The sequence below is a fragment of the Anser brachyrhynchus genome (assembly GCF_964034855.1).
Source record: "Anser brachyrhynchus genome assembly, chromosome: 2".
Classification (NCBI taxonomy): domain Eukaryota; kingdom Metazoa; phylum Chordata; class Aves; order Anseriformes; family Anatidae; genus Anser; species Anser brachyrhynchus.
Genome location: NC_137695.1, coordinates 604,539 through 621,458, shown reverse-complemented (window position 1 = coordinate 621,458; position 16,920 = coordinate 604,539). Strand labels below are relative to the sequence as shown.

The window sequence follows — 16,920 nt, the reverse complement described above, 5'->3', positions numbered from 1 at the left end:
CCGGCCCCGCCCCGGTACCCGCCACGCTGCCCGCCAGCCGCGCTCAGGCCACGCCCACTCTGTGGCCACGCCCCCCGCCCCCCCCCCCCCCCCCATCGGCCGCGGGTTCGAGCCCCGCCGCCCCCCGGTGCCGTTCCCGTGCCGGGTTCCGGGTCCGCCCGGCCCCGCCCCGCGCAGAGCAGCCCGGCGCGGCGGGGAGCTCCGGTAAGTGCCGGGCCGGGCATCCCCGGCGGGACGCAGCGCGGGCCCGCGAGCGGCTGCCGGCCACGTTCCGCGCCCCGCCGGGGCCCCGCCGCCATCCCCGTTCCGACGGGGCGCCCGCGGGGCGGGGGGGTGCGGGCTGCTCCGGGGTCCCCGCTCGCACCGGGGCTGCTCCCGGCCGGTCCCCCCGTCCGCCGCCCCCGGCCCGTTCCCCCCGGCTTTCTGCGGGGCCCCGGAGCGCCCCTCCGCGCCTCCAGCGGCCGCCGGCGGGACCCGAGGCGCCTCCGGTCCCGTCCGGTCCCATCCCTTCCCGTCCCGTCCGGTCCCGTCCCGAGCCCCGCCGGGCCCCGCAGGACGCCCCCGGCTCCGGGGCGGCACCGGCCGCAGCGCCCCGCTCCCGGCCCCCGGCCTCCCGGCTCGGCGCCCCCCGCCCGCGGTGCCGGTGCTTGCGCAAGGCCCCGGGGTTGGGTAACGCCGGCGCGGGCCCAGCCCCGCCGCTCGGTCCCGCTGCCGGTGCCGCCGCCTCCGGAGCGGGGTCGGGGCCCCGGGAGCGGCGGGGGCTCGGCGCCGCCACCCCCCCGGGGCAGCCCCGGTGGCGCTGGGGACGGTCCCGGAGCTGCCGGGGGGGGCGGGGGCCCCGCTCGGTAACTCCGGGGGGGCCCGGCCCCGCGGTGCCGCTCGGCCCCGAGCCCAGCCGGTGGCGCGGCGCCCGGCCCCGAGGGGGCCGCAGCTGCGGGGGGTCCACGGCCCGGCCCCCCCCGCGGGGCAGCTCCTCCGCCCCCCCCCCCGGCCGCGCTCCCGGCAGCAGCGGTCGGTGTGCAGCCCCCCCGCCCCCCCGGCTGCCCGCACCTGCTGCCCGCACCCGTGGCTGGCGGCGCACGGCCGGGGGGCTCGGCGGGGACCCTGCGCGGGTGCCCCCGGTAACCCCCGGTTATCCCCGGTAACCCCCGGTAACCCCCGGTAACCCCGCGGCCTCGGGCTCCCCGCCGAGCGGCGCCGCCTCTCCCCTGCCCCGCTTTGCTCCGCTCCCCCCCCCGGGCACGGGACACCGAGAAATGCTCTGGCCCGGCCCGGCCCGGTGAGCTCCCCGGGGGCTGGCGGAGACGTGGCCGGGGGTGGCGGGCACGGCGCCCATCCCGCCCCCCTCCTCCCCCCCGCCCCGCACGGGGCCAGGACGGGCGCAGGGGCACGGCGGCGACCCCCGGGGCGCGGGGCCGGGCGGAAGGGAGCGCCCCCGGGGGCCGTGGGACCGAGCCTGGCCCCGGGCCCCGGCGCAGCCCTGTCATTAGAGGGGAGCGGATCGCCGCGCAGCCCGGGCTCGCTGCCCGCGCCCACCGCGACGGAGCCGGCGAGCGGGCGCTGAGGGCGGCGCAGGGAGCGGGTCTGCCCCCCCCCGGCCCCCCCAGCTCCTGCTGCTGCCACCCCGGGGCTGCGTCCCCCGGTGCCCCTCGTCCCGGTGCCTGTCCCCTTGTAGGATGCTGGCTCCCGGCGCTGTGCAGCCGCCGGCGCACGTCCCGCTCCCCGCAGTGCCCGAGCGCCCCGCTGCCGCCCGACCCTCCCCGCGCCCCCCCGCAGGAGCGGGGCCTCTCCCTTGGCACGGCCGCCCCCAGCCCAGCCGCGCTCGCCTCTCGCCGGCCCCCGTGCCCAGCGGGAGCCTCGCTGCGCGCAGAGGTGTGGCTGCCTCGGTAACAGTTACTGGGACTTGGCACTCGGGCTGTGTTTGGATAAAGTGGCCTGTTACGGGCTTGGCGAAACAAAGACTCTCGCTGCTGCTGCTGCTGCTGCTGCTGCTGTTTTTTTCTCGCGCACCGGTATAAAAGCTCCCGGCGTTGTCCGGGCACTTGGCAGCTCGGAGCGCGGAGCGGGCGGACAGACAGACAGACAGACGGCCAGCGGGCAGCTCAGCCCGCGGCAGAGGCTGTGCCAAGGGCCCTGGCCCCCCCGGGACACGCTCCTGTCCCGGGGGCACCCACGGGCCCTGCAGCACGGGAGCGAGGAGCGGCGGGAGCGCAGCGGTGCCGGGCGATGGGGTGAGTGGGGCCGGGCAGGGGCAGGGCGGGCACGCAGCCCCCAGCCCAGCCGGGGACATGGGGCTGGTGCCGGCGCCTGTCCCCGGGCATCCTGCCGAGCCCGCGGCGCGGCTGTGCCTGATCCCTCCCCGGGCGCACCCTGGGGCGGCCGCAGCCCTCGGGCTGGGGCAGGGGCTGGCGGCTGCCGTGGGATGGAGCCCCTGGGCCGGGGCTCTGCGGGGTCTGGCCGGCAGCTCCCGGGGCCGGCCCTGTGCCCAGCCCCGTGTCCCCGTGCTGCCGGGGGGGGGGCTGGTCCCCTGGGGCCATGGCGGTGGCACCGCGTGTGGGCGTGCGCGCAGAGCAGCGCCGTGATTCATCCCCTGGATCCGGTTGTTTTGAGGTCACCGAGCGGGGGGAGGAGGATATTTTTGGTGGCGGCTTCTGAAGTTGCTGTGTCCAGAAAACCTCGGCGGGCACGGGAGCCGTGCCGAGGGTGGCTGCGGCGTGGTGGTGGCAGCGGGCCCTGCTCCATCCCTTGCTGCCTGCCATGGCCGTGGGAGCGGGCGCGGGCTCCCTGGCCCTCTGCGCTGCAGGCCCGGCTCTGCCGGGGGCTCACGGAGCCACACGGAGCCGCCAGGTGAGCGGGGGGGCAGCGGGACCGGGGTGGGGGTACAGGGATGGCCACACGCGCACGGCCACTGCAGGTGTCGGTGACCCGTGGGGAGCATGGTGAGCCCGGCACCCCGGGGCGCGGAGGCAGCCCTGCCTTGGGGCGCTGGTCACGGGCTGGTGCCGCTGGCACGGCAGTGCCGGGCTGGGGCTGTGCTGCCCCGGCTGGCTGCTGCGCCCGGAGGACGAGAGCGCTGAGCAATGTCCTGGACAGGAGCAGGGGGATTTGTGCTCGCAGCCACCAAATTCCTCCTCGTCCTCCTGCTGCCGTGGGATGGGGTGGGCAGCCAGGTGCCCTGGGCTGAGCTGTGCCCAAGGCTGCAGCCCTGCTCTCCTGGGGGCTCCTCGTCACCACAGTGCCCACCAAGCTCCCGGTGCCACGGTGGGACAGGGACAGGGGCAGGGCAGCCCACCCGCCGCAGAGGGAGGGGGCTGTCCCGCGACCCGCACGGCGTGGAGCTGGAGGCAGCGCGGGAGCTGCGGGGGGTCCTCGAGGTGCCAGCCCCAAGCAGCACCCCCAGCCTGCGCTCCGCGGGGGCGCGGGGACCCCGTCCCACCGGGCCGGGGCAGTGCACGCAGCTCTGTGGGGACGTGGCCGTGCCTGGTCCCCCTCAGGTGCTCTGGGACACAGTGCACAGAGAGGCGGGTGGGGGCCCGTGCATGGAGCATGGGAAAAGGGGACATTCCCCCCCCAAAAAAGCCCCGGGGGTGGGGAGCCCACGTCTGCTGGTGACCTGGTGCAGCGTCCCCTCTGGCAGCTCACAGCGGGTGTACGGGGGGCACAAAGCTGCGGGGAGCAGAGCCCCGCGGGGTCAGTGGTGCCCGTCACCACACAGCACCCGGCGGGTCCCCGCGTGGGGCCGGGCTGCCGGCCGTGGCACCGGGGCTCCTCGCTCCGCTGGCCGGGGCAGGGCTGGGGCCGGGGCACGTCCACCCGGCGCAGGGCACGGCCTGACCAGCGCCGCACCGTGCCTGTGGCAGCGCACCCGGAGCATGACAGGGGCAGTCCCCGTGGACCGGGCCCAGCTTGGGCAGCGGTGGCTGGGCTGGGCCCCGTGGCCAGGCTGTGGATGCGGCTCCAATGCCCGGAGCAGTGGCCGCCGAAGGCTTCTCCCTGGCCTGCGGGCACAAACGTGCAGCACGCGGATGTGTGCCTGGGGCATCCACCTCTGGAGAGACACGGGGATGCTGTGGGGGGGGCACATGGGCTCGTCATGGGTGGCCAGCGGCACGGGCACGAGTGGTGTTGGTCCTGCATCCAAGGAGCAGCTGCTGGGTGCTGCCGGCCCGCGGCGGGGCAGAGCGGGCCCGGGTCAGGGAGCAGCCCCGGGAGCTCCAGGCGTGGTGCCGCGGGGCCGGGACGATGCCCTGTAATCGTCTTAGGCGGGATCAGGCGGGCAGGTTGAGGCTGGCCCCAGGAATGCGGCGGCAGCACCGGGGCGGGAGCAGCAGAGCCGGCTCACGCACAGGCACCGATCGGAGCCAGGCGGTAATTAATGGAGCAGAGCGGTGTTGGCAGCCCTATCTCCCTATCTGAGACCTGCCCTGCTTATCTGAGCGGGATTGTTCCCTGCAAACAAGAGCCCATTGTGCTGCGCCGAGGGCCTGGGAAACGCAGCACACGGAGCGCTGCGGGACCGGCTCCGGTGCGGGGCGGTGCTGCGGGGCGTGGGGGGCACCGGCCCCCGGGGGGCTCCTGCGGGGCCAGGGAGTGCAGGGACCAGGGTGCCCTCCCGTCCCCGCGGGGCTGCAGGGAGCGGGTGCGGGAGCCAGCGCGGCGCCCGGTGCGGGTGCGGGAGCGCCTGACTCGGGGCTCCTCGTGGCTCCTCTCCCGGCCGCGGCACGAGCTGCTGAGCCGTTTCCGCCCGGCCGCGCTCGCGGTGACTCAGCCGCCACCGGGGCAGCAGAGGCCCTGGCGCCCGTCACCCTTTCCAGCGGGGTCAGCCAAGGGCGCCCGCAGCCCTTGTGGCCGGCGCTGCGGCTCCGCCATCCCCGCGGTCCTGCTGGGTCCCCGCTGTGGCACCGCCAAAGGCAGGGGGAGCGGGGCAGTGCTCGGAGCCCCACTTTTGGGCAAGGGGCAGGCGGTGCAGGGGTTGGACGCGGGTTAGCGCGCGGCTCCCGGTGCCCATGAGAACACGGCTCAGGACTGCTTCCCAGCTCCGCTCTCCCCAGAGCAGTCCCAAAGGTGTTTAAGAGGCTCTAATCCCTGCGAGCTGCAGCCAGGATTAAACGCGGCAAAGCCTCTCAGGGCAGCGGCGAGCGCGCTCCCGCACCGGACCTGGCACCCCTGGGTGGGGGCCCGGCACTGCCTGCCTGGTGCGGCTGGGACGGGGGCACCGCAGCGGGGCTGCCCCCATGGGGCGACGCGGCCATGACCCCACAGCGGGGCTGGAGCCGCGTGGAGGCTCCGGCTGCACCCAGCCAGGCTCTTCTGGGTGCCTCTGCCCCCGCTGCATGCTCGGCACGTGCTGCCGCTGTCCGGTGGCTCATCCTCCCCATCCCCGTGCCCGGGTGCTGCCTGGCACAGCGGAGTACATGCCCTCCCCCCGCCCCCCCCCGCCCTTCCCCACCACTGCAGCCCTTGGGGCTGGGGGGGCGCAGCGGCACGGGGCCCCCAGGCAGGGTGCAGCCCACGGGCACGTTGCGCTGCGTGTCCCCGTGCAGGGAGCACAGCACCCCCGTGTCCACATGGGGTGCGGATCCTTCTGCACCACCCTTGAGTCCCCCTGCACCCAGGAAGGGCATTTTGGGGGTCCCGGCTCTGCCGGGGCAGGCACAAGGCACCAGTTTGTGCCCCCCCACCCCCAGTTCCAGCCCCACTGGGCACACTGGCGAGACCAGAGCCACGCAGTTCCTTGCAGAGATGACGGGAACTGGGGCCTCCCGGCCGTCCCCGTGCCCTGCAGGGTGCGGTGGCCGCAGGGGCCGCAGGACGTGTCCCTCCCCGGGGCTGCGGGGCACACACCGGGGCTCCCCGTCCCGCGCCCCGGCCGGCGGCGGGGGAGTGGCAGCGGCGGTTTGGCGGGCGCCCCGGCAGGTCGCTAATCTGCGCTCGCTCGGCTGGAATGTGGATGTTCTGGCTCCGGCCCCGGGATTAGGGAGCAGCCGGAGCCGGGCAGCGCCGAGCCCAGAGCAAGCAGACGCGGGCAGAGCGCCGTGCCGCGCTTGGCCCCGTGTCAGCCGAGCGGCACCGCGCTGGGGCCGAGCCGGGCCCTAGGAGCCGCAGTCTCAGCGGACGCCGAGGCTGCAGCTCCTTGAGGCCGGCCGCAGCCCCCGCTCTGGGCACGGGATGGAGGGGGGGGAGCGTGGCCCCGTGCCACCCGTGGCGGTGTTTGTGCTGGCAGGGTACGGCCAGGCACCCCGGCCCGGGGGCGGCGCACAAACGCCGTCCTTATCTGCGGCGTGCCTGCCCCGGCCTCGCCTCCCCTTGCTGATGGGCAGCAGCCACCTTGGCAAGGGCACGGGGCTGCGGGGACGGCTCCTGGAAAACCCCGCGGTGTGGAAATTGTGGCTCAGGGCAGCTCCCGCCCGCTCCTGGGGGCGCTGCCATCGGGGGGGCGGGGGGGGAAGCAGCCCCCCTAAGGCCCGGGGGGGCCCAGCAGCCCGCGGCAGCCGGACCCCACGTGCGGGGTAGCGGCGGCGTGGGGCGCGCGGAGGGGTTGCAGGTGTGGGGCGGCGGGGCGGGAGGGGTGCCCATGCCGGGCGGCGAGGCACCCATGTGAGGCGCAGTCATCCATCACCACCCTCCGCGGTCCCCGCCGTCACGTGGGGCCGCCTCCCGCAGCAATAAACCCGACACGCCGGGACCGAGGGCTCAGCCGGGTCCCGGGGAGCTGCCGAGGGCAAGTGGGGGGGCGTGGGGGGCGAGGGGCTGGAGGAGGGCACGTGGCGGGGTTTGGGGCGAACGAGGGCAGCGGCGGGACCCATGGGGGTGCCTGTCTGGGGGTCCCTGCCGCGCGGGGCTGGGTTCAGCGCACGCTCAGGGTCACGCCGAGGGGCTGGGCCCCGTCCAAGCCCAGCCCTGGGCCCCGCTCTCCTCCGGCGTTTGTCTTGGCGCCCGCTCTCCCGCTCGGACCCAGCGGCCAAGACAAACCCGGCTGGAGCCGGCCCCGGGGCGCAGCCTGCTCCGCTGTTTTCTTTCTCTCCCCAGCCCCCGGGTCAGCCGGAGGGGACGCCAAGCGCGGCCGCCCTCCCTGCGGGGCAGCCGCGGGGCTGGAGGTGGCACCCAGTGCCGGGGTCGGGGGCATGGCTGGGCAGCCGCACGGCCCCACAGGGCTCCCGGGGAGCCCCCACCGAGCCCCCCGCTCTGCTCCCCCAGGTTATGCTGCCCCAACACCGCCCTCTGAGTCCCCGTGAGAAGGAGAAGGGCTAAGCGGGCCCCGCGGCCAGCACCATGAGCCACTCCCAGGTGTCCTCCGAGATTCACCACATCGTCTCGTCGGCCTTCGAGAGCGTAAGTGCTGCCGGGGGGCCGGGGGGCTGCGGGCAGTGCTCTGCCGGGCGAGGGGAGCCGCAGTGTCCTGGGGCACAGCATGGGGCGGGATGGCATGGCACGGCATGGCACGGCACGGCCCTGCTGGACCGAGGGGCTGCCAGCGGGGCCGCACGGCGCCCAGCCCGGTGCGCTGCCACGGGGCAGGGCTGGGGGGCTGGGGGTGCCCTCGAGGGCGGGCTCTGCCGGTGCCGTGCCCGGTGCCAGCGCACGGCTCGGCTCTGCTGGGGTTTATGGGGCTGCCGGGAGCGGGGTTAATGATTAACCCCTTGTGGCACGCGGGATGGCTGCCCCATGCCATTGGGCAAGTCCCCATCGCCGCGGCACGTGATCGGGGATGGGACCTGCGGGTGGCACAGGCGCTGTGGCCCCAGCCCCTTCCTCACCGCTCCGCCACCCATGGATTTCCTCCTGCGCCCCCGGGTAAGCCGTGGCCTCGCATCCCGCGCTGCCCGGCCACGGGCTCCTGTCCCCACCCGTCCTGGGGCCCGAGGCTGGGCCATGCTGGTGGCAGTGCCACCAGCGTGCCAGGGACACGGGGCATCGCCCGCCAGAGCCGCTGCTCGGACGGGGAGGGCTCAGCCCCGGGGACCCGCGGAGGGGGCCACCGGTGCCCGGTCACGCCCGGCCAGGAACGGGGGTGGGTTTGGCACGGGGGGGGTCCTCGGCGTGACCGCGGCCAGGGTTCAGCGTGGGGGCACGGGGCTGGGGGCCAGGGCTGGGGGCTGCGCTCACAGCACAGGCAGCGATGGGGGGTCCCGGGGGGGGCAGCAGGGCGCTGGCGGTTGGGGGCGGCGTGCGCAGGCTGGGGACTGGGGGGAGCCCTGGGGGGGGGCGGCTCCGGGGGGGCTCCGCCCGGCTTCTGTCGCCCCGCCGGGACGGGGCCCTTTGGGGTCGCCCCGGGTCGCGGGGGGGCGGGGGGCGGCGGGGGGGGGCTGGCCATGGTGGGGGGGGCTGGCAGCGCCCCCGCCCCTCAGCCCGGGCGGGTCCGGGGGGGCGGCGGCGGCGGCGCGGCCCCGAGCGGGACCCGGGCACGGCCGGGGGGGGGGAAACGGGGGGGGGGGAACGGGGCGGGGGGGGCCGCGCGTGCCCGCGGGATGACGGGGCGGGGCGGGGGCGGGGGGGGCCGGGCAGCCCCGAGCAGGCTCCGCGCAGCGCGGGGGGCGCCGTGCACACGGCGGGGGGGGGGCGCGGTGCCGGGGGGGGCGCGGTGCCGGGGGGGGCCGCGCGGTGCCGGGATGCTGCGGGCGCGGCGCGGTGCCCTCTGCGGGCCGCCGTCACCTTGAGGCGGGCGCGGGGCGGCTCCGTCAATATTTGGCGAGGCGGGGGGGGGCCGGAGCCGCCGCCGTGACCTTCGCGGCCGCGCCGCCCGCCGCCCCCATAAAAGCGCCGCCGCCGCCGCTGCGGGGGAAGCGCCCGGGGGAGGCCCCGCACCGCCCCGCACCGCCCCGCACCGCGCCGCCCCGCACCGCGCCGCCATGACTCAGGTGGGGACGGCACCGGCCGGGGCGCGCCGCGCCCGCACCCAGCGCCCGCACCCAGCGCCCGCACCCGGCCCCCCCCGCACCGCACCCGCACCCGGGGCCGGGGCCGGGGCACGGCGGGGGCGGGGAGCGGGCACGGCACCGGGCGGCGGGGGGGCGGCACCGGGGGGGCGACACCGGGGGCTGCGGGGCGCGGGGATGCGCGGTCGGGGCTGGGGGGACCGGGGGGGCCGGGGGGGGCGGCGGGTCCCGGTGCCCGCTCAGCCCCGCGGCCGTCCCGCAGCCCGAGCAGGATGCGCTGGGCCCCGGCTCGCCCAAGTTCGGGGAGGAGGAGGAGGAGGAGAAGGACCTGAACAAGGCGCTGGGCGTGGAGCGCTTCGAGGAGATCCTGAGCGACTCGTACCCCCGCAACGCGGAGGAGGCCGGGCGCAGCTACGGCGAGGAGGACTTCGAGTGTGAGTGGGGCCGGGGGGCGCGGGCAGGGCCCCGGGCAGGGCGAGCGGGGCGGCAGCGCGCCCACCCCGCCCCGTTCCCCCAGATCACCGCCAGTCGTCCCACCACATCCACCACCCGCTCTCCACGCACCTGCCCCCCGACGCCCGCCGCAAGAAGGGAGCGCCCAAAAAGGGCAAGAAGAAGCGCCCCCGCGCCTCTGCCCCCGGCGAGACCCCCACCATTGAGGAGGCCGAAGAGGATGAGGACGAGGCGGGCGACACGGAGACGGAGCGCTCCGCGGAGGAGCTGCTGCAGGGCGCCCCGCCGGAGGCGGTGCAGGTGGGGGCCGGCCGGGGCAGGGAGCGCAGGAGCCGGGGGGCTGCTGGTGCCCGTGGGGCTGCAGCAGCAAATTTCTCCCCCCGCCCTTCGCCGCAGTTCTTCCTGCAGGAGGACGAGGTGGCCGACCGCCGCGCAGAAGAGCCAGCGGCACCCCCGGCACCGCCAGCCCCCCCGGCAGAGCCCTGCGGGGCTGTGTCCCCCAAGGCAGCCAGGGCAGCCAGGTGAGAAATGGGTCCGGGGGTCCGGGCACCCCGTCCTGTGGGGCTCAGCAGGGGTGGTGCTCAGCCCCGGGGTGGTGCCTGCGTTGCAGCCCCAATGCCGAGGAGGGACGCTCAGCTGAGGGCCCCGCCGCCGAGGAAGCCGGTTCCCCCGGCCGCCCCACGGCCAAGTCCCAGCCGGGGCACCGGAGCTACAACCTCCACGAGAGGCGGCGGATCGGCAGCATGACGGGCGTGGAGCAGGCGCAGTACCAGAAGATGCCCACAGACGAGTCGGAGGCCCAGACGCTGGCCTCGGCCGACCTGGACTACATGAAGAGTGAGTGGGGTCTCGGACTGGCGGGCGAGGGGCTCTGGGGAGCACGGAGCTGTGCCGGCCGCTGCAAAGCCGGAGCCGTGCATGGGGCAAGCAGGGCTGGGGCCGGCCGAGCGGGGCTGGGCGCAGGCTCTGGGCGCAGGGGATGCCGGGCACCGAGCACAGGCAGGAGAAGCGCCAGTGGCGCTCAGCCAGGGGCTGGCACCCAGGGCGGCTGGAGCAGGAGGCGGCGGCGATGCCTCCCCCGAGGGCTCTCCGGCTTGCAGCTCCGGGACTTCCAGGGCTGCTTTTGCCGTAACAGCTCCCTGGGGGCCTCTCTGCCCTCGGCGCACCCGCAGCCCGTTGGCAAGGGGTGCAGGGCGGCTGCTGCTCGCTGCTGGCCCCCCCTCTGCGCAGGTGCTTGCCAGCACATGGCCCCCATCCCCCCGGGCCGAGTCCCACCCCCTGCTCCCATGGCCCCCGGCCCTGTGGTGGCCGTTGCCCTGCCCCAGCTGCAGTCCCTGAGCTTGCCGGGGGGCTACTGCTGGGGAAGGGCTCCCCATGGCTGCGTGGTGCGGGGGGGCTCTCAGGGCCGTGCCCCCCACGGGTTACCCACCTGCCTCCACCGCCGTCCGTCCCCGTTTCTGGCAGGTCACCGCTTCGAGGACGTGCCCGGGGTGCGCCGGCACCTCGTGCGGAAGAGCGCCAAGGCGCAGGTTGTCCACGTCAGCAAGGACCACAAGGAGCCGAGCACGCGGCACCGCAAGCAGGACCGGCAGCCCCACGAGGTGGGGTCTGCGCCCGGGGGGGCTGGGGCACGGCGGGGGTCCCACTGCTCGCGGGGGTGCCGCAGAGGAGCCGAGCGAGTGGCAGCTCCACGCGGGAGCATCCCCACGGGGCCATCTTGCTCAGGGCCCGGTGAACGGGGGCTGCCAGCGCATGGCCCCCCCGCTGCCGTGGGGTGTCCCCGCTGACCCATGTGTGCCCGCAGGTGTTTGTGGAGCTGAACGAGCTGGTGGTGGACAAGAACCAGGAGCTGCAGTGGAAGGAGACAGCGCGCTGGATCAAGTTTGAGGAGGACGTGGAGGAGGAGACGGACCGCTGGGGCAAGCCGCATGTGGCCTCGCTGTCCTTCCGCAGCCTCCTGGAGCTGCGCAAGACCCTGTCCCACGGTAGGGCAGGGGGGCAGCCCCTCAGGGCACAGGCGGGCGTAGCCCTGGCCCCGCTCACCTCAGCCCCTGCTCCCTTGCCCCAGGCGCCGTGCTCCTCGACCTGGACCAGAAGACTCTGCCGGGGGTGGCTCACCAGGTGGTGGAGCAGATGGTCATCACCGACCAGATCCGGGCCGAGGACCGCGCCAACGTGCTGCGGGCGCTGCTGCTCAAGCACAGGTGAGCAGGGGACAGCGGCCCGACAGCGTCCCACTCCTCTGGGCTCTGCTCCCCACGGCCGCGGGGACAGCACCGTCCCTGGTGCCACCGGTCCCTGCCGGGACGCTGGGAACTCTCCCGGGGCAGTCAGTGCCAGCAGCCCCTCGGGCACGCGGAGCTGTCGGGCCGCCGCAGACACCCTGGGTTTGTCCCGCAGCCACCCAAGCGACGAGAAGGACTTCTCCTTCCCCCGCAACATCTCGGCCGGCAGCCTGGGCTCGCTGCTCGTGCACCACCACAGCACCAACCACGTGGGCGAGGGCAGCGAGCCGGCCGTCACCGAGCCCCTCATCGCCGGCCACGCCGTGGAGCACGACACGCGGATCGACGTGGAGCGGGAGGTGAGCCCGGCACCACCACTGCGCTGTGTCCCCAGCCCCCCCCTCCCCCCCCGCGCCTTCCTCTGTCCTGCTGCAGCTCCTCATCCTCGGGCCGGGCCCTGGCCTGAGCTCCGCCGCACACTCTGCCCCCCCAGAGGGAGGTCCTGGCCCCAACGCCCCCGGCTGGCATCACTCGCTCCAAGTCCAAGCATGAGCTGAAGCTGCTGGAGAAGATCCCAGACAATGCCGAGGCCACGGTGGTGCTTGTGGGTATGGAGGGGCGGCAAGGGGGGGGTGGGGGGGCTCCACACGCCAGGCACCCCGAGGTGACCCCCTGTATCCCTTGGACGTCCACAGGCTGCGTGGAGTTCCTGGACCAGCCCACCATGGCCTTCGTGCGGCTGCAGGAGGCCGTGGAGCTGGACTCGGTGCTGGAGGTGCCCGTCCCCGTGCGGTTCCTCTTCGTGCTGCTGGGGCCCAGCAGCACCCACATGGACTACCACGAGATCGGGCGCTCCATCTCCACCCTCATGTCCGACAAGGTGAGCGCCGCCTCCTGGGCTGCGTCCCGTCTTTGGGAATGTGTCCTGGACGCGTCCCCTGCCCATGCCCCCGCCTGGCTCGAGTCCCCCGGCCGGGGGCTCTGACCCCGCCGTCCCGCAGCAATTCCACGAGGCCGCCTACCTGGCCGACGACCGCCACGACCTCCTCAACGCCATCAACGAGTTCCTGGACTGCAGCGTGGTGCTGCCGCCCTCGGAGGTGCAGGGCGAGGAGCTGCTGCGCAGCGTCGCCCACTTCCAGCGCGAGATGCTGAAGAAGAGGGAGGAACAGGAGCGGAGGCTGCTGCTGGAGCCCAAGTCCCCCGAGGAGAAAGGTGCTGGCGGGGCCGGGGCAGGGCAGGGTCTCGGCGGCGTGGCGGGGTCTCACCGCCCGTCCGTCTGTCCCGGGGTGCAGCACTGCTGAAGCTGAAGGTGGTGGAGGGCGAGGGCGAGGATGAGGACGACCCCCTGCGGCGCACGGGCCGGCCCTTCGGGGGGCTGATCCGGGACGTGCGGCGGCGCTACCCCAAGTACCTGAGCGACTTCAGGGACGCGCTGAACCCGCAGTGCATCGCAGCCGTCATCTTCATCTACTTCGCTGCGCTGTCCCCAGCCATCACCTTCGGAGGGCTGCTGGGTGAGCTCTGGGGTGTGCTGTGCTGCATGGGGACGGGGCATGCAGTGCTCGGGGAGATGGAGCAGCGCGCTGCCTGGGGACAGCAGGGCGCAGACCTGTCCCGCCTGCTGTGCCTGACCCTGTCCTGCCCGCAGGGGAGAAGACGCAGGACCTGATCGGGGTGTCGGAGCTGATCATCTCCACGTCGCTGCAGGGCGTGCTCTTCTGCCTGCTGGGCGCCCAGCCCCTGCTCGTCATTGGCTTCTCGGGGCCCCTGCTCGTCTTTGAGGAGGCTTTCTTCACGGTGGGAACGGGGAGGACATTCCTGGGTGCTGGGGGGGCAGAGCCCACGGCTGGGTGCTCTGCCCGGCCCTGGGGCTGTCCCTGCCGCTGACACCCGCCCGTCCGTCTGCCCGCAGTTCTGCACGTCCAATGGCCTGGAGTACCTGGTGGGACGCGTCTGGATCGGCTTCTGGCTCATCCTCATCGTGCTGGTCATGGTGGCCTTCGAGGGCAGCTTCCTGGTGCGCTTCGTCTCCCGCTTCACGCAGGAGATCTTCGCCTTCCTCATCTCCCTCATCTTCATCTACGAGACCTTCTCCAAGCTGGCCAAGGTGAGCCAGGGGTCCGGGATGCCTGCGGGGCAGTGCTGGGGCCAGGACGGGCCTGACCCCCCCCCGCTGCTGCAGATCTTCCAGGAGCACCCCCTGCACAACTGCACGAGGGCCAACGGCACGGAGGCGGAGGCCTGGAGGGACGGCAGCACGGCCCCGGCCAACAGCACGGGGGGCCGCGCCGCCGCCAAGGTGACGGGGCAGCCCAACACGGCGCTGCTCTCGCTGGTGCTCATGGCCGGCACCTTCTTCATCGCCTTCTTCCTGCGCAAGTTCAAGAACAGCCGGTTCTTCCCCGGACGGGTGCGTGGGGCAGGCGGGACGGCGGCGCGGGCGCTGCGCGGGGCCCTGGGGTGAGCCCGGCTTTGGGGGGCAGGGCTGAGCTGGGGGGGGGGCGGGCAGGGGCTGGGGCCGGGCTGACGCTGCTCTGCCTCCAGATTCGGCGGCTCATCGGGGACTTCGGGGTGCCCATTGCCATCCTGGTGATGGTGCTGGTGGACTACAGCATCCACGACACCTTCACGCAGGTCAGCACCAAGCCGCCGCCATGGCGGGACCCCCCCCCGGCCCCGTTCCCTCCTGGGCCTGGGGGTGATGGGCGCAGGCACCGGGCCCCACGGCACTCGGCCACCTCGGGCTCCTGGCGTCCCCCTGCCTCAAGCCCCAGGGGTCCAGCCCCATCGGGTGCTTCTGTGCCCTAGCGTGGGGCGGGGGCCTCCTCGCTCCCGGGAGCCGGGGGCTGGGGCCAGAGCCTGCGGTGCCCCCCCAGCATTTTGCGCCCCCCCACAGAAGCTGAGCGTGCCCAGCGGGTTCTCGGTGACGGCCCCGGAAAAGCGGGGCTGGGTGATCAACCCCCTGGGCGAGAAGAGCGACTTCCCCGTGTGGATGATGGTGGCCAGCGGCCTCCCCGCCGTCCTCGTCTTCATCCTCATCTTCATGGAGACGCAGATCACCACGTGAGCGCGGCGGGGCCGGGCTGGGGGCCCAGCAGCACCGTGCGGGGCATGAGCGGGGCAGGGGGCGCCGTGCTGTGCCGTGCTATGCTGAGCCATGCCTTGCTATGCTGTGCCGTGCCGTGCTGAGCCATGCCAAGCTGTGCTGTGCCAAACTGTGCCATGCTTTGCTGAGTTGTGACCATCTGTGCTGAGCCATGCCATGCCAAACTGCCATGCTAAACTGCCATGCCGTGCCGAGCCTTGCCAAACTGTGCCGTGCCATGCTGAACCGTAGCATCCTGTGTAGTGCTGAGCCACGCTGTGCTGTACCGAGCCATGCCAAGCTGTGCCATGCCGTGCTGTGCTGAGCCATGCCAACAGTCCGCCCTTGTGCCCAGGCTGATCATCAGCAAGAAGGAGCGGATGCTGCAGAAGGGCTCTGGGTTCCACCTCGACCTCCTGCTCATCGTGGCCATGGGCGGCTTCTTCGCGCTCTTCGGGCTGCCGTGGCTCGCTGCGGCCACGGTGCGCTCCGTCACGCACGCCAACGCGCTCACCGTCATGAGTAAGGCCGTGGCGCCCGGGGACAAGCCCAAGATCCAGGAGGTGAAGGAGCAGCGGGTCACCGGGCTGCTGGTGGCCGTGCTCGTCGGTAGGTCCAGCCCTGCCTGCCGGGGTCCCAGGTGACCACAGGGCCTGGGCAGCCATGGGGGGGGCAGGGAGGGCTGCAGGGGTGCGGGGGTCAGTGGGCACTGCACAGACCCCCCCCCCCCCCCCCCCCCCCCCGCACAGGGCTGTCCATCGTCATCGGGAAGCTGCTGCAGCAGATCCCGCTGGCCGTGCTCTTCGGGATCTTTCTCTACATGGGCGTCACCTCCCTCAATGGCATCCAGTTCTACGAGCGCCTGCAGCTGCTGCTGATGCCCCCCAAGCACCACCCTGATGTCCCCTACGTCAAAAAGGTTGGGGGGGGGTGGGGGGGGTGGCGGGGGTGTGCCACGGGTGGGTGAGGCCGTGCCCTGCCTGGTGGGGTGCGGGACCCTCGCCTGAGGCACCCTCGGCTGTACCGGGGTCAGGGGCACCAGGGCAGCTGTGGGACCCTTACCTTGGGGCTTTGGGGGGGGGGGGGGGGGGGGGAGGCACAAGCAGGGCTGTGGGAGCCAGGTCACAGGGTGGGGGCTCAGCAGGGTGAGGTGGGGGGGACGCAGGGTCCCATGTGCCCCGTCCCTGATGCCCATCCCCACGCAGGTGCGCACGCTGCGCATGCACCTCTTCACCGGGCTGCAGCTGGCGTGCCTGGCCGTGCTGTGGGCCGTCATGTCCACGGTGGCCTCCCTGGCCTTCCCCTTCATCCTCATCCTCACGGTGCCACTCCGCATGTGCCTGCTCAGCCGCATCTTCACCGACCGCGAGATGAAGTGTGTAAGTACCAGCCCCGCGGCGCCGGGGTGCGCTGCAGCCGTGCCCTCCTCGGGGAGGGATGGGGGCGGCAGGGGGGCGGCAGGGGAGCCCCCCGCTGCGCGCTCAGCCCCCGCTCCTCCAGCTGGACGCAGACGAGGCCGAGCCCATCCTCGACGAGCGGGAAGGTGTGGACGAGTACAACGAGATGCCGATGCCAGTGTGAGCCTGTGCCAGCCAGCGAGCCGCCCGCGGGGCCGGGCACGGCCAGGCCCCCGTGCTGCCGCCCTGCGCGGGGCTGGGGGCAGCGGCTGCGCAGCCGTGCCCGGCCGGGGACGGGCACCCCGCGCCCCTGGGGCTCCGCTCTGCCGGCCGGGGGCCCCCTGCCAAAGAGAAGCCGTCCCGTGGCCTCACCCCACGGGGACCCCCCCCCCAGGGCACCCCGCTCGCCGCTGCTGCAGCACAGGGGGCCCGTGCCTTTGGTCCCCCGCCCCCCCAGACACGTCCTGACCACGCCGTGGGGCAGAGCCCTCCCACCCCTCCCCTGCAGTGCTGCAGGTCCGTGCCCTGCCCCAGCTCCTCTGCCACCCTGGCCTGGCCCTGGGCTCCTGCCCGACAATCAGGTGTTAACTGAATACCACCGTGTTTTATTTAACGTAAATGGCAATAAACAGCTTTATAGCGAGCGTGGCAGGATGAGGAGCGCCGAGGCAGCCCGGTGTGGAGGTGCGGGGGGGGCAGCCCCCCCTGCCCTGCCCCACGGCTGCCCACAGCAGGGCAGGGCTGCCGGCAGCACCCGCACACCGCGCACGGCGGTGGGGTGCTGGCCCTGGGGACCACGGCCGCCCCCCGCCACCTCCCGGGCAGCCCCGGGGCCGGGGGCAGCCCGCTGCCTCGTACTAATAAAGAGAACGGACTTTGCA

General features: G+C 74.5%; 1 protein-coding gene across 7 annotated transcripts; it reads left to right on the top strand.

Moving 5' to 3' along the window:
- The first annotated feature begins 71 nt into the window (after positions 1 to 71).
- SLC4A2 (solute carrier family 4 member 2) lies at positions 72 to 16,918 on the top strand. 7 transcript variants are annotated; one of them, XM_080581335.1, is made up of 24 exons: positions 1,790 to 2,136; positions 2,186 to 2,231; positions 7,198 to 7,332; positions 9,139 to 9,310; positions 9,394 to 9,629; positions 9,726 to 9,850; positions 9,940 to 10,166; positions 10,794 to 10,930; positions 11,134 to 11,314; positions 11,398 to 11,533; positions 11,730 to 11,913; positions 12,048 to 12,162; positions 12,250 to 12,434; positions 12,556 to 12,769; positions 12,850 to 13,071; positions 13,206 to 13,354; positions 13,470 to 13,664; positions 13,740 to 13,967; positions 14,102 to 14,191; positions 14,454 to 14,620; positions 14,998 to 15,251; positions 15,392 to 15,561; positions 15,848 to 16,021; positions 16,143 to 16,918. In XM_080581335.1, exons 3-24 carry the CDS (start codon positions 7,273 to 7,275, stop codon positions 16,221 to 16,223), a joined length of 3,702 nt encoding a protein of 1,233 aa, XP_080437461.1. In that variant the 5' UTR covers positions 1,790 to 2,136; positions 2,186 to 2,231; positions 7,198 to 7,272; the 3' UTR covers positions 16,224 to 16,918. The 7 variants fall into 7 exon arrangements, with proteins under 7 accessions (XP_080437458.1, XP_080437461.1, XP_080437459.1 ...); XM_080581332.1 differs by lacking the exons at positions 1,790 to 2,136; positions 2,186 to 2,231 and adding an exon at positions 72 to 204; XM_080581333.1 differs by having other exon boundaries at positions 1,790 to 2,231.
- The last annotated feature ends 2 nt before the right edge of the window (positions 16,919 to 16,920 follow it).

Bases quoted from the DNA above. Each gene is read 5' to 3' on its own strand.
- SLC4A2 (XM_080581331.1), top strand. From the start codon at position 7,666: ATGCCATTGGGCAAGTCCCCATCGCCGCGGCACGTGATCGGGGATGGG. The intron at 12,770-12,849 runs GTGCTGGCGGGG...CCCGGGGTGCAG, and splicing joins CAAGTCCCCCGAGGAGAAAG to CACTGCTGAAGCTGAAGGTG. The intron at 13,355-13,469 runs GTGGGAACGGGG...GTCTGCCCGCAG, and splicing joins TTGAGGAGGCTTTCTTCACG to TTCTGCACGTCCAATGGCCT.